Here is a 14,563-nt window from a genome sequence, read left to right as displayed (position 1 = left end):
CAATTATCCAATATGAAAAATTGAGAAACGCTGTATTTACATTAATTCAGAATTATGAATACGCGCTGTCTTTAGGTAAAGTTGCAGCTGCTACCATTTTGGGCTGCGTGCTAGCCGGCACGGAGTGCACGATAAGGAAGGAATGCTGCTCACAGAAGTCCATAGGACATGTCTGCCACACGCTTCTGAAGTACAAGAGACGGCAGTTCAGTTTGTGTGAAGTATCACTAGTACTCTATTCAAAGACTTTCAAAGGATATAACGAATATCAACGCAGCACAGTGGTGTTGTGGGGTTTCACAATGAAGAGCGTAGGTAGCAAGGAGTTGCCCCCCTGCAAGTGCTGAATGCCTGCTGAAACACTTTTAGATGTGCATCTTTCACAGTTTGGTTCTATTATTACCATGAAATAATAATTACTAACCAAGGTGTGCGACAAACGTGGACTTCGCGGAGTTTTCGTGCATTCGTTGCTGGCAACGAGACACCAGGTAAAGAGAGCAGACGGAGAAACGCTCAGAGCGACAGCAGCCCGGAGAGGCATGAAGCTGTCTTGACTGCTACAAAGACTATTAAGCGCCCTTTTTAGAAAAAATTACTATTAATCTGGCTCAAGCTTGTTGGAGCTGTGGAATTTTCTGTATATGCAGCTAGTGGTGTTCCTTCGTCGCGATTAGGCGAGTGCGAGCCCCAAGTACCCTGTGGCTAAGGCAACCAGGCGGGGCTGGTCGGGGACCCGTGCAGATTTTAGTTGCTTGGCCACGCCATCTAATATATGGAGAGCATAAAAGTTGCATTGTTGATGGCATGGTGAAGTGGGAAAATGTAAAATGATGTCCCCTCAAGCTGAAGCTTTCGACGGGGTGGAATGGAGGACAGTTACGGAAGACGCACCTGTACAAGATCTTAGGCAAGTACCAAGAAAAAGGCGTGGAACTCACCGAGTGCTGCGCGTGCCCCTTGTGGCGCTCGTCGGGCTTGCTGTAGCGCTGTCCATTTTTTCATCTGCTCGTCTTGTCGGCTTACAGCGGTCTGTAGGAGGGCATGCCTGGTGGCGGCTAAGAGAACTTGTCTTGAAAGGATATTTTTCTGAGGAAGGCGAGGCAAAAGCGAGCGATCAGCGCCAGCCAGTGCCACCAGCGGGGCCTCGGAAGACCCCAAGCACGAGAAACACTGGAGGAAAGGCGAGCAGTGGTCCCCAGCAGCAGAAACCCCCAAAGGATGTACAGTCTTCTCCAAAGACTGAGAAAAAAAAGAAAAAGAAAGTTCCACCGGCTGAGCCGACGCCAACGCCTGCGTTAGCGACTGGCCCTGCGGAGCCTGTGCCATCGACTTCCTCGGGACCTGCAGCCTTACCATCCGCTCCACGAGCGGAAGAAGAAAAAAAGCAATTAGAGCAAATGCCGTCTACCTCTGGAACTTCACCGAGCTCAGCAGCACAAACAATAGCTCCAGTGGTTATGATGGGGAAGGAGTTGATTGACGCGCTTGCGCATGAGATGGCAAACGGCGTGCCTGTGGATGCCCAAATGAGGAAAGTGGAAGCTATAAAGGTGGCCTCAAGTAACACATTGCACTGTGCTAGAGAAGCGGAACCGAATGCAAGTAAAAGCACAGTGGATTCATTCGCTCGTCTTTTGCGCGACTTGTCACAGAGGTTCACGAGTGAATCAAATACGGCGTCAGCGCTACTAGCTAGCCCTGATTTGAACTTCCAACAAGACGCCGTTCAAGAAAAGCTGCACCACTTGTTTTCGGAAAGGAAAGAAATGTCTCCTGTACATGCCTTCCTTAAATCTTGTGAGAAGGGAGCGGGACAGCCAGTTCCAGAGTCGTCGTTGAGCTCGAGCATGCAGGACAACATCGTCAATCACATAATATTCCTGCAGTTGGCGCTTGACAATGCAGAGTTGCTTTTGGAAGAATTCACAAAAGATCATTCAAATTCTTCACGGGACAAGCTGCAAGGTGCCGTCGAAATGATGAGTTCTGTTGAAGAACAAATAGACTCGTTGCTGCAGTGGCTGCACGAAAATAATCAGGAGGCTGCCGCACAAGTGATAGATTGGTATGAGGCTGACGTAAAGCAATGTGTGAAGTACGCCAGAGAGACACTGGCGCATGAATCTGAGACCTCTGAATCCGCAGAATTACCTCTTGAGCCTAGATCTCCATCTCCTACAGAAAGGTTTACGTCTGATCACGTGGTTATTCAGTCACTGCTGGAAGCGGCTGCTGCATTAAGAAAGACGCTAAGCGAATCCGCAGGCGGTTTAAGTGTTGGGGCCCTCGCGCAACTGGAGGTGCAGATAAACGATGGCACATCCCTAATTGAAGATGCTCGGCAGGCTATTACTGAATCGGACGTTGCGCAGCACCTCATACCTGAAGTCATTGAGTGTATCTGTGGTCTCAGTGATGCCATTGACGAAGCCCGTAAGACGTTGGAGAGATCAAAAACCTGAGTGTACGAAGGGCCACTATGGTAAATGGCTTCGGGGGTGAGCCAGATCGGAGTCAGCAAGCTTATCTGTGCAGGCAAGTGGTTGGCCAGAGTCACGGAAATCGACGCGCGCCAAGTTGCCTGGGCCTGCTCCCTCAAGTACTTCTGTTTCGCTCCTGAAGACGTTGGCAGCAATGGGCTGCTTCACTAGCTCTGCATGCACACGCAGACGGCGCTTTTTTGTCACCAGCCATCCCACGCTGTAAATAGATATTAGGCAGGGCGCAGTGAATAGCAGTAGATGCAGCCGCATTTGTTGCAATAAGGCAGTCTGTAGAAGCCACTTCAATAGCAGATTTTGATACTTGCATATGAAAGCAAACACGAAAAGGCGTGGAAATTTGTTGTGTTGCGGTCGCGCCAAAGTATTTAGGCCGCAGAGGCTTCTTTAATGCAGTCGTTGAAGCGTCAGTTTGTGTCAAGTAGCACAGGCAGCATTCAAGTCTCATCTACCACAGGAGCAGCTAGGAGCAGCGCATTTTGCTTAAGAGCTGTGTAAAATATGCCATGGAACACTGATGCATCGCCGCCAATGCTAAGAATACCTGTATGGTGAGGACGGCGGCGGTATTCGTCACATCAGTGGAGGCAAGAAGGAGAGCTCGACAGTCCAAAACAACAACAAATCGTTGACACTATTTTGGGGAGGGAGATTTTTAGAGCTGGTTCAGCTGAGAGCAACTAACAACACCATGAACAAGTGCATGTCGGACGCAGTGAGTGGCGAATTTGCTTAAACGTTTGAAGACTTCCGTGGCAGCTCACTCTGGCATGTAAACATTTTGGTGACGATGAGCAAGAACAGCATATGCTACAGGGGCAGTAATGCCCCTACGCCTGGGGCACATGCTGTTCTTGATCAACAATAGCAGAAAGACTCCCAAGCAAAAATGTACTTTATCCGGGTGGATGCCTAAAGGTTCTCCGCAGCGCCAAGGCGGGCACAACATCTGTAACGGAACTAGCAGCGACTATAAAAAAGTTATCATGAAGAGGAAGCAGGGAAAATATTGCAGTTAGTTACAGTACCGGCTCCAGCGGCCGAAAGGCAGACACACTTTGTCCAAGGCTCAGCAGAGAACTGGCTTACCAATCAGCGGCAGCTGTAGATGAAGTTCGGAGAAGCGCTAGATAAGAAGGCTGCTGGGAATGGGGCAACATAATCTACAAAACAAAAGAAGGCAGGTGAAACATCAAAAGGAAGACTCAGCAAAGTTAGAGGGTACTTGCTGTGCAAGGATGGCAACTGCGAAAAGAAGGGGGACGCTGCGTTGCAACACGTTATGCTTGACAATGCGAGCTTATCGAGGAAGCATGATAAAGCGGCTGAGAACGTATATAAACAGCAAAAGCAGTGGTAAGTAGGAAGCATGACAGACGAAAGGCGTCTAGCTACGTTTTTCGATGGAGTGGTCTTGTGAGCCCTATTCTCAAATCCCTTGATTGTATCTGCGAATCGGAAGGCGTCCCACAGGACGCTTATAGGAAACTGAGCAGCAGCTATAGAAGCGAAGAACATGGTGAACTACCGTACAGACTAGCATAAGAGGCAGACTGAGCACCACTTAGCCTTTCCCTGCGCGAACATGCTGATAGTTGTACAGTATGGCGTAAACACAATCGTGCCCCTATTGACGTCTAGCCTGCACGCTGCTCCGAAGTACGTGCAGGCATCAGTGGATCGTGAAAACAGTGCCGCTCGCACCTGGACCAGCCAGCTATCTGCGAGCAGCCACCATGAATTTTAGAGAGCGCTTGTGTAACAACTGCTGCAGCTACAGCAGATATGCCTGATACAGCAAGGAATACGGAACGAGACAAGCCTAATGCCTCCACCACGTTTCTCGTGACAAGTGGACGATCGCAATGGGCAACGAAGATTCGAATGCTGAGAAAAAGTGTCGCAAGATTACCCAACAGCCTAGAGATGGAAAAGCGTCCGGAGAAGACAGAAGTCAGCTGTTTCCCAGCAGTCCATACACCCTACCTTGGACATCAGTACTTGCCGATGCACTTGGCCTTTGCCAACTGCTGCAGTGCTGTGTTTGAGCGCTATTCGCACGGTAAAAACGGGTTGGGGCTCTCATTTACTCTATCCAGGCTTGTTCCTTGGAGCAGTGAAGATAGTAACTAAATCCACAGCAAATCCAACTCCCTCTGTCCATTGTACGTGTTCAGCATCGTGAAGCTTCTGATCCACTGCGACAAATAAGTGATAGCTAATGGGGTTAGACCTTTCTGTCACGCATGCTAGTGTTAGCCGGAAATTGGGCGGCCGAGACAGCTCCAGTGGGAAGCGAATAACAGCGCTACACGAAATTGCGTGAAGGCCTTAGTGGTCCAACATGCAGTTTCTGAGCTGCTCCTTCCTGTGATGACCGTTGACAGAATAGTGATACGCTTTTCATTGTCCTGCACTACATTTCAGAGGTAGAAAATTTTCCCGATTAGCATCGCCTTTCAATTGCGAAGAACTGTAGTTGCGTCCTGCCAGCCGAATGCGCTAAGCACATACACTCTTAAGGTACTAATGTTCGGGCAGATCGACGTTACCTTGCAAGTTGGCGCGCGCGCGTGACACCCTAGACAATCACAGTCTTACTGGTGGCATTATCCGCAGTACATGGCAACTGCTAAGGGGAGCTAGCGTACCATTGACTACGAGCGACAAGGAGTCAGAAACACTACCAGCAAGACCAAATCACGCCCAGGACAAAACAGCCAAAACTGAACAAAAAACTGGAAAGCCAGCAATGGAGATCTGAAATCCAGACACACGAGCTTTGACAGCCCCGACCCACCTAACGAAACACTTTTCAAAACCCTTCAAGCCCCCTCGTTTAGTCTCTGTTTAAATGCTGAGGTGCAGACCCACGCAGCCTGCCGCCTCTGTCTACGAGGAGGAGCAATATGAACACATCCTCTTAATAGTTATCATGAGAGGCTGTTTCTCTGATTATATGATGAGGCAGTCAGAGGCCCAATGCTGAGTGCGGTAAGCCTCTACGCCTGTGGCATCTGCTGTCCTTGATCAACAGCGGCGGCAACTGCCCCAATCGGCAGGTGCTGCACTTCATCAGCGTCGCTGCTCACAAGAAGCTCTCCGCAACGACGACGCCTCTTGGGCTGTCGTCCGTTGCGCAGATGCGCCTGTTCCTGATTTTGGGACATCCCCCCACTGTCCATCGCTGGAGCCCCACGTCCGATGCCCCACGATCCGCTGGCCGTTCCAATAAGCCCCGGCGATGCAGCAGGTGCTACTGCCGTCCCGACGCCATCAACATACGCACTTTCCATCTGTGGCATTGCTGCAGCAGCGGCGGGAACTCCGTGTACTCCAGAAGCCGCGTGAGGCTGCATATCTGGGAGGCGAGACTTGCGGACTGCTTTTGCAATGCCTCGGTATACCCACCTCAACCACTGACACGCTAAAGCATGCGCTCTCTGCTCCCCCAGAATTGCGCAAGAGAAACGTTTCTGGAGGAGTTGCTGGCGCACGGAGTCAAACGCTGTTGCAACGTAACAGGCTGAGTTGCTTTCCATGTACACCCGAGGAATCACGACAGTACAAGCCGTCATAGCGGAACCATTTCTCTTAGCTTGCGTTTCCCTTGCGGCCTGTAAATACTGACAAGCATCGAAGCAGTCCTGCGGCTCCGAGTCAAGTGCCCTTGGTGTATTGGTTGCAGTGAACTGCTGCACTGCTGCTCCTACTGCTTTTGCAGCTGCTGCATTTGGTAAATCAGCGTCTGCCAAATCTACAGGAGTTTCGTTGTCTTCCCCGGAGTCGGCGGAACCCTGCGCCTGAGAATCGTGTGAGTGCCCAACGGCAGAAGGGGTCAGCCCCGCCCCCGCAGCAGCTGTTACTTTCGCTGCGGGTGCTGCTGGCGTTGCATCTGCAAGTGACACTGTTACTGTTTCTGGCGAAGCGGCTGCCGTATCAAACCCAGTACAAGCGGCCCACGTGACATCCGCTCCAGCGGCCTGCTTTAGCTCAGTAGACGCCGCGGCCCTTTCAACAAAAGCGCCCGGCCTACGCTGCTGTTGTGGCTGGTGTTGTTGCTGCTGTGTGTGATCAGCATGCTGCTGCTGCAACTGCGTCAGCTTCTGCTGTAAGCGCGCAAGTGGCTGCACATAACTTCTCCCAGAAGTATTACTGGGCCAGCAGCAAGAGGCCCCCAAAAAACGCACTATGTCTAACAGGTTGTTACTGCGGCTGCTGCTGCGTGAAGCTGGCGGTCTGATGAGGTAATGGCCACTCCTTGTGCGCCGTAGGGAGGCAGCACTCCCCACGCTGCCGTTGCTGCCGTTTGGATTAGGAATAGCACTAGCAGCAGCCATATCTGCATCTGCGTCAGTCGCCATAGCAACGCCGTCGTCGATTAGCTTGAGGCGACGGGGGTCTGCAACCGCAGCTGCTGCAATTGCTGAAGCAACTGATCCGAGCCCCCCCGGCGCATCTTTAGCGCCATCTGCAGGCAGCAATAAGTACCGCAGTTGCCCTTTAGGCAAAGTGAACGATGCAAATGGAAGCCCAGTTGCATTACGCTGATGCTGGAGGCGCAGATCTCCGTACACTCGAGTGCAGCAGCGGCACCACTGCGTCCACCCGTCTAGTCCTAGTGAAGCAGCGGCTCCTGCGGCTGCTGCTAAGGGGCAACAAGACTCCGTATTTCCTGCCCTTAAACTGCTTACTGCTGGAGGTCTTAGCGGGAGCCCGCAGTAGCAGCAAAGAGGGACCAATCCCCCGCTGCGCGTAGCTGCACCATACCCGCCAAAGCTACAACTTGTGCCGCCCTTTGGCCAAGGTGTGCCCGCTGTTGTTGCTGCTGTTTCTGCTGCGTCTCGCATGTCTTCCGCTTCCCACGAGGCTTGCTGAGAGGCGAAGACTGCAGACCGGGAAGGGGAGGCGGGGCGCATAAGGCAGAGGCTAGGGGGAAATTCGGCCTCCACAGAAGATTCAAACCACGAGGGGCACACAGAAATGCCATCCCACAGCCCCTTCCTTTTCTGCTGCGCAGCGACGACTGGACTCCCCGCACGCTGCTGCTGTTGCCTCTGTTGCCTGTCTCGCCTAGCTGCTGCGGTTGCATACACCTCAAGAACACTACGCATGCCGCCCCCAGTACTTCTGGTTGCACAGCCCAAGGATCCTTGTGCAGAACTGCCACCGCTACCTGCCGTGCCGTTGCAGTTGGCGGTACATGAAACGCAACTGGCACCGCAACAGCAACAGGGGGTGCTACTGCTGATGTCGAGCCACTCTGCGAGGCACGTTGTTCTTTCGTCGGCTTGAGGACCAGCCTGTCGATGCTGCTGGCCTACCACATAGCTCTGCAAAAGCTGTCGATGCGGCTGCCGCATACGTCTTCTCCCGCCAGCGGCGCCGTTAGCCGCGCCTGCGGTGCCGATGCCGCCTCCTGCGCCTGCAGTCATTACCCCTGGAGCAGAGCCTGCTGCTACTGCTGCAGTTCCGCCAAGAGCAACTTCACTTCCAGTGGAACAGTTGCCTCCAGGTCCAGGGGTCTGCGCTTTCACTGAATTCGCTAATAGGGCTTGGCGGAGCGACCGACGCAGACCACGATAGTCCAGAGCGGCAGTGGGAGTTGCAGAGGCAGTAGCAGCGGCCTCCTCAGTTGCCGTTGCAGCCGATATCGCCTGAGTTGTTGTGCATACTGCTCCTGCAGCGCTTGCGTTGGCAGCCAGATGCCGAAAGCCTCGGTTGCCCGTGCTGTCCTCAGACGCCGCTGCAGGTGTTGCTGCTGCAGCAGCTTCTCCAGCTGACCGTGAAGAAACTCTGAAGCCCCGCCCTCTGCTTGAAGGAGAGGTTCCGCTGTTGAAGGCCGGTGGGTGAGAGGAAATAATGCTACACCTGCTGTTGCGAGGTGTTTCGCCGGAGTCTGCATTTGTCTCAGCTGCGTCGCGCTGGTGATCTACAGCACTAGCACCAGAACTAGATCGCATAGATTTCGTGCGCATCCCATAGCCCCGAGACGTTATTGATGCCTGCCTGCCAGTTGCCTGTCGACCTCCTGCCGATCGTGTAGCTGCCCCGCGACCTGTTTGGGTAAAAGGGAATTCCCCGGGGGACTCGCTACCCAATCCAGCCTTAGCCGGAGCCAAGAGCAACTGCTGTGCCGAGTATGAGGAAGAAGCAGGAGCTACGTCGCCGGCACCCTCACCCGCAGGCGCACAGGGTGCCGCACTAGGCGTCAGTGCTGCATCTGTGGAGTCACTTGATCCTTCCAGCTGACTCACAGTCATGGCGTCTGATGCTGAAGGAACTGCAGCCGTCGCAATGGCTGCCATGGCGGGTCCGAAAGGAAGAGAACTGCTTGCGCCACTTCCCTTGTGCGACGTTGGGAATGTCTGTTTGCCTCTTAAATCTGCGGTGGGTTGACTGGTCCAGAGACATCTCATGTGAAGCCTGGTACGAAGCTTATTCTTTGGAAGCCCACAAGAGAAACAGTGGTAAGCGAAAAGCCATCACAGAGAAAAGCCGGTACACCGTGGCGAGCTTCGCGAGCAGAACAGGGGCATAACAATAGTATGGTACGAATGCTGGGCTGCATGACCCAAAAAGTGAAACTCCATACGATGTTGTTGCATAAGAAATGGCCATCACTGCATTTGGAAACCCCAAAGCTAGCACATCAGCCACAGCAACGCCACCGGGCACTAGACTGCGAAAGTTTGGATCAACACAAGACAAGTTACCATGTTCTGGAGCCAAAAGGGCCGTCGGGTGCAATAAGCCTCCACTGGCATTACTGATGGCGCATACCCTCGAATGGGCTTGTAATTGCCAACTGTAGGGGAACCAGGCATATAAAACGCCGATTGCACCTGCGTGCTTCCAGTATCACTGTGCAGTGGCCTTTTGGTACAGTACACCCTCTCAGGTGTTTGTATCTACTAGTTTTGTGTCCCGTTAGGTCGAATCCCTGATTGAGCAACTAATAATTCCCTAGCTAAGAGAAGCTGAATAGTTGGCAGAACAGCTGCTGGAAGCAGTAAGAAAGGTGCCGAGCCAGGAGCATCAGTGTTCGTTGCCTGTCAGGTTCTGCCGACGCAGCAGTATGTCCGTCCTCGATTAACTTAATAATATTAAAACTGTTTTATAGGAACCCTGTCAGCGCAAGTGGACCCTACAGTTACCTCGAACTGATAATAGTGCTAGAGGCCTCAGAGGAGTATTGCAGGCCATACCTAAGGCTCACCCTAGCTGCTACACTGGGGCAGCACGCCTTCAAGTTGCCTCAAATGCACTACAGTAGGTACAAGAAGCTTTGCGGGGAAGCGCAAGGAAATGGAGCGATCTACAATGCCACAGGCACGACAGGGGCATGGTCGGGTCAGAGGTGCGGCTGTAATTCTACTGGGGGGGGAGAGTGGGTTCGAGGTTTGGCAATGGTTATGTTGACAGAACGAACTGCAGCACACAGAGCTTCGGCCAAATTGGGTAAACTTTCGTTGTAGTGAACAAGCCAGGCATCCTTTCTAAGACGTATCCCGTTAAAGGGCAGCAGATGGAGGAGTGGACGTCCCTAACGAGCGAACTTGACAAGGGTGTTGTTAGGATTTGTTGCTTTTCTCAGATGCAGTATTGCCGGCTGGATGCTCAGTAACGCCGCAAATAACGTAATAATGTTGACCTGACATCCAGTAGCGCGCAAACAACATTTTGTAGAGATTGACCAAAGCTTGTATCCACTTGCCGAAAAATTGTGGTTCTATTGTCTGAACGCAAGAACGAAACTGTACCAGAAATATGCAGCAGTTGACCGTTTAACTGCGTGGTGTATTCCCCGATGTACGAACTCTCACAGAAGCTCCGTGCCCAAACCAAGCTAACAAAAACAGACCTCTTTTGGATCCATTAGGGTTTGACAGCAGAAAGTTACGATTAAACTCTCGGGTGCTGTCTATGGATTTAGTTTTTGGTTTCTTCTCCTTCGCCTTCCCTTGTCGTGCAAATAAATAAGGAGCCAGTCGTTTTTGCCTACGACACTTCTCATTGATTCCAGTGGGCGCTCAAGCTCATTTACGAATACTTTTGATAGTCGGCAAGAGTATAGAGCAAGGCAGCCTTTAGAGCAATGGACTTCTAAAGCAGATGCTTCGTAAGTTTGTTTGCAAAGGAAACATAGAAAGCCCAGGAGATTGCAGATTTTGTATTGACCATCGAACGGCTTGTGGTGAATGCTTCTCGAACTCCACAAGTGAGCGATCTTATTCCGGAGTCGTGGCAGCTGATGTGAGGAGAACAGTACGTCTTCAGTAAGAACTTCTGCATTACTACTGGTGACCGGCTGCCGTGGGCAGGAGTGACACCAAATCACGCATTCCGTCTCTCATCCCCAGCAAGAGAGCTTCTTTCAGCATTCCCATTGCACAGTCAAATAAGCGATTCAGTGGGAGCTGACTGCGACCTGCCAGCCTGGCTGAACTACGAGACCAGCAGCCCTGCAGCTGCTCAAACCTGTGAAGCGTCCATGCTGGAAGGACACTAACTCTCAATTTGAGTGCTGGGAGGTCTCCTAGCCTAGAGCTTAAAACAACAGCTAGCAATCAGTGGCCACCTTGTTCAGGCTTAGCTAGATAATCTGCGGAGTGTTTCTGGTCCTCCAGTCATTCTGTTTGTTCAACACCTTGGAAAGGCAACAACCCTGCTAGGTATCACTCCGATTTAATATTGAATAGTCGTGGATTGACCTGTTGAGAGCGAAAGCAAACTTTTAATTATTTTGATTGCGTCTTTCTCTAGCGCAATAACATGAAGCCTCTGTGGACGCTCTCCGAGCACGCCAGCGGTGTACAGTAACATATGCAAGTATCAGCGGTGTACAGCAACATACAAAAATATTGACAAAGTATAGTTCGTACTCCAGCACTTGCATATAGGCGTTTCACTGTTGATACTATCCTCTTTGGCCAGCCTGATTGTGGTACACCGCGTTCTCTGCAGCGACTACGATGCTACCTGGCCCACGACGCGGGCACTCTATGAAATTCTCTGTACTATCGACACATATCTGTTGTGTGCACGGGCACTTCACTGACACGAACTTGAGCCAATGAATTCACAAACCGCGTCAGGAGTACAATACATTGAATTAACATCACAGAAATCGCTACCATAAAACTGTTACGGTGATTAGGGTACCTCATAGTGCTAGCACTTAATTTGAAGGCTCTTGCAATTCGCCGTAAAGCCGCACTTTCCCCAAAGGAAGGGCGGCGTACCAGCAAGGAGATACTTGAATTTCTCATTACAGCCAATTCAGGGCAGCCGCAGAACTTGAGAGGCTACAGTATGCATCCTTGATTAAAATCCCATTTAAACTGTAGAAAGCCCATTGCTGTCAGCCGAACGGCTTGTGAAGACCAAAGCTGAGGTGCAACACTACTGGCTTCGGGCTTCCAAGCTTACTGAAGGCCTCCTGAACACAAAGACCTTTTAAGGTGTTTATTTAGTTGCTTAGGGGTACTTTAATAGATAGTTTATGATGAAAAGCCATTGAGCTTCTGAATGTGCCTTGCAGCCGCGCAGTCTTGCTGGGCGCCTCCACAGCGTCAAAAAACATGCAATTAGTATATGGCTTTTAGTTTTCTCTCTCTTATATGTTTCATCAGTGATATGAAACTCCCTAACGCGTCGTAAGTACATTCTTAATTTTCAATTATAAAATCACTTCTAGGCCCTTAAGTAAGTGCCATCTGCTGCATTTGCATTATTAGCTCAAAGCTCGCAACCTCATTATCTGGACATTTTGGCCTCATGCATTGAGGCTATCTGTGTTCCTAGAACATAAAAGCCGATACCTGTAGCGAGTCAGGCTCGGCCTGCCCTTTCTACCCTATATTTGCCCTGTTATATTTCTAAAGATGCCTTTATTCACGGTTCGGGTGCAAGACGGCATCTAGCACGACTTAAAATGACATGATTCCTTTCAAAGCTTAGAACGGCTGACATGGGGTGTGTGGCAAGCTTGGCGGCATGAGCGAAATTTGCTGACAATTTGTTGTGTTGCCCAGATTGTCTGAGATGGCGATAAAGAACCACCATTCCATTCGTTGCAACTAAGTGATCTTTTGGAGCACAGCTTTCGGCTTGGATCATAATTATTACGACGTGGGAAACTGCGCCAGATGACAAACTAGATGGCTATAAACGCAGGCTCCTTAGCTCTGTGCAGCTATTCAGACATTGTCACACACGTGGGAAAGGTATGCATTATATATATTTTCCCCGCATATTCTCATCAAGCATTAAATGCTACAGGCTCTCTTTTGTAAAGGTACCACTGGAAAATGTTCAACTGGAACTGAATACACTTTTTAGGGCTAAAATTGAGTCGATGCTGGCGTGCTTTCAGGTTTGGCCCGGCCGATGGAGCCAAAAGCCCCTTGTATGAGTGTGTACATTTCTCAGTAGCATGAGTTGCTTTTCAGCCGCAATAATGATTGACATACGCAATATTAGAGGTGGCAGCTCCAGGGAAGCAAAAGTAGGAAACAAGGAAGGAGTAGATGAAGGCGTGCTAACTAGGAGTGCATCAGCGTGTTTAGAGACGCTGTGCAGCACCGTATTTCGCACAATGCCGTAATCTGATATTCTTGTGCCCGGAACTTTTATATTTAACAAATAATCAAACTTTGATTATGCCTTTCCTTGTGTTCTGCTATGCACGTCTTTGAAAGATTCCGCGGTGCGATTTTTCATGTATGCCTCAGAGAAGCCCTAGAATAAAATTGTGATAATAAAAGGCCTTCTCAAACAAATCAAGCTATCACATGTGTCTTTTGTAACGTTGGAACAGATTCGGAACTATTCCCGGCTCTTTCTAGAGTCAGTGCTGGGTTTGAAAAGTGACATGTTTCCTAGAGTAAACGGACGCTCTTGCTTCGATTCCCCACTGTAGTGCACAGCGCCTCCTGCTGCGACTACGCTGCAACCTGCCCCACGAGTAGGGGCCTATGATATCCTTCTAACTTCGGCGCATCTCCCTGAAATAACAGTCCACATATAATAAAATGTGGTTATGTTTCTATATTTTCAAACCAATTTTCTTGAAAGTTCCGCACTCGGGGTTCTTGCTTGCCTCCTTGGCCCTGTGGGGAGGAGGCCTGCACCGGTGCCGGCGCTATCCCCAGGCACCAATCTCCAGGTAATCACAGACACGTCTAGTGTACATATGCTAATTTGCTGATAAACTGCCTTACTTCGACACTTGGAAGAAGGTCCTGACCTCGTTCAGCTTGTTGGCCTCTTGTAGGCCGCCAGCTAGCTATCTTCTTACGGTCACCAGCAAGCCCTATGATATGTTGTAGTGCCTGCGCACTATACCCACCGTCGCAATGCATTCGTTGCTTATCAATGCCGCCAAAATTTTACAATTGGAGGATGAATTTGGCTCCGCAAATACTACACGATATGCAAATATCCGTCGGATGTCTCGGGGAGGAAATTTTCAGTTTGAAGTCGACGTAATTTACTAAGCAATATCTAAGGAAAAGAGTTTGGCTGTCGGCTTTTAATCCATTGAGGTTGCCTTGGGTGCCATGATTAGGGCCCTCGCACAAAAGACTCACTGTCAGCCCATTTAACCATAACCTGCCCCTTCCGAAAACTTTTAGAGTTCGTGCTGAACGAGTTTTGAATATCTACTAGGTGTACAAGCCGGTTTGTTGTGGGGAGAACAAGCCGACTGAAGGGGCTTCAACATTGTACGCTGTTTGTGCATTTATTGAAACAATTCGATTACACTGGTGGCTTGTCTGTAAGAGGATCCAAACATTTGTACTATTGGCTGATTAAGTTGGGAGTGTAGCCGGCCTTTCAATTGTGCCTTAGCCACTGATTAGTAGATTAACGGTGCCACAGAATCTGTGCTAAACAGCGCCTTCAGCTGCCACTACGCCTGTCCTTGGCCCACGAATAGGGCGCTCTGTGAAAAACCTTCTACCTTCGACGCATCTCTTATGAAACAAAAACCAAAATATCAATAAATGTAGTCGTCCTCTCAAGTTCTGAAATCGATCCTCCTTAAAAGTCCC

At 50.4% G+C, this 14,563-nt stretch overlaps 2 protein-coding genes across 2 annotated transcripts; one reads left to right on the top strand and one right to left on the bottom strand.

The window, feature by feature from the left end:
* Positions 1-830: 830 nt before the first annotated feature.
* On the top strand, positions 831-2,465 carry ENH_00020670 (hypothetical protein, conserved; the record flags this gene model as incomplete). Its single annotated transcript, XM_013584469.1, has 1 exon — positions 831-2,465. One exon carries the CDS (start codon positions 831-833, stop codon positions 2,463-2,465), a length of 1,635 nt encoding a protein of 544 aa, XP_013439923.1.
* A 3,041-nt stretch (positions 2,466-5,506) lies between these two features.
* Positions 5,507-8,812, bottom strand: ENH_00020660 (hypothetical protein, conserved; the record flags this gene model as incomplete). The annotated part of the gene is made up of 1 exon (XM_013584468.1): positions 5,507-8,812. The coding sequence occupies one exon, from the start codon at positions 8,810-8,812 to the stop codon at positions 5,507-5,509; it is 3,306 nt and encodes a 1,101-aa protein (XP_013439922.1).
* Positions 8,813-14,563: the final 5,751 nt, after the last annotated feature.

Source organism: Eimeria necatrix, genomic scaffold (genome assembly GCF_000499385.1).
Source record: "Eimeria necatrix Houghton genomic scaffold, Enh_scaff16, whole genome shotgun sequence".
Taxonomy (NCBI): domain Eukaryota; phylum Apicomplexa; class Conoidasida; order Eucoccidiorida; family Eimeriidae; genus Eimeria; species Eimeria necatrix.
The sequence above is the reverse complement of the archived record's forward strand: the minus strand, read 5'-3'. Positions and strand labels throughout refer to the sequence as shown.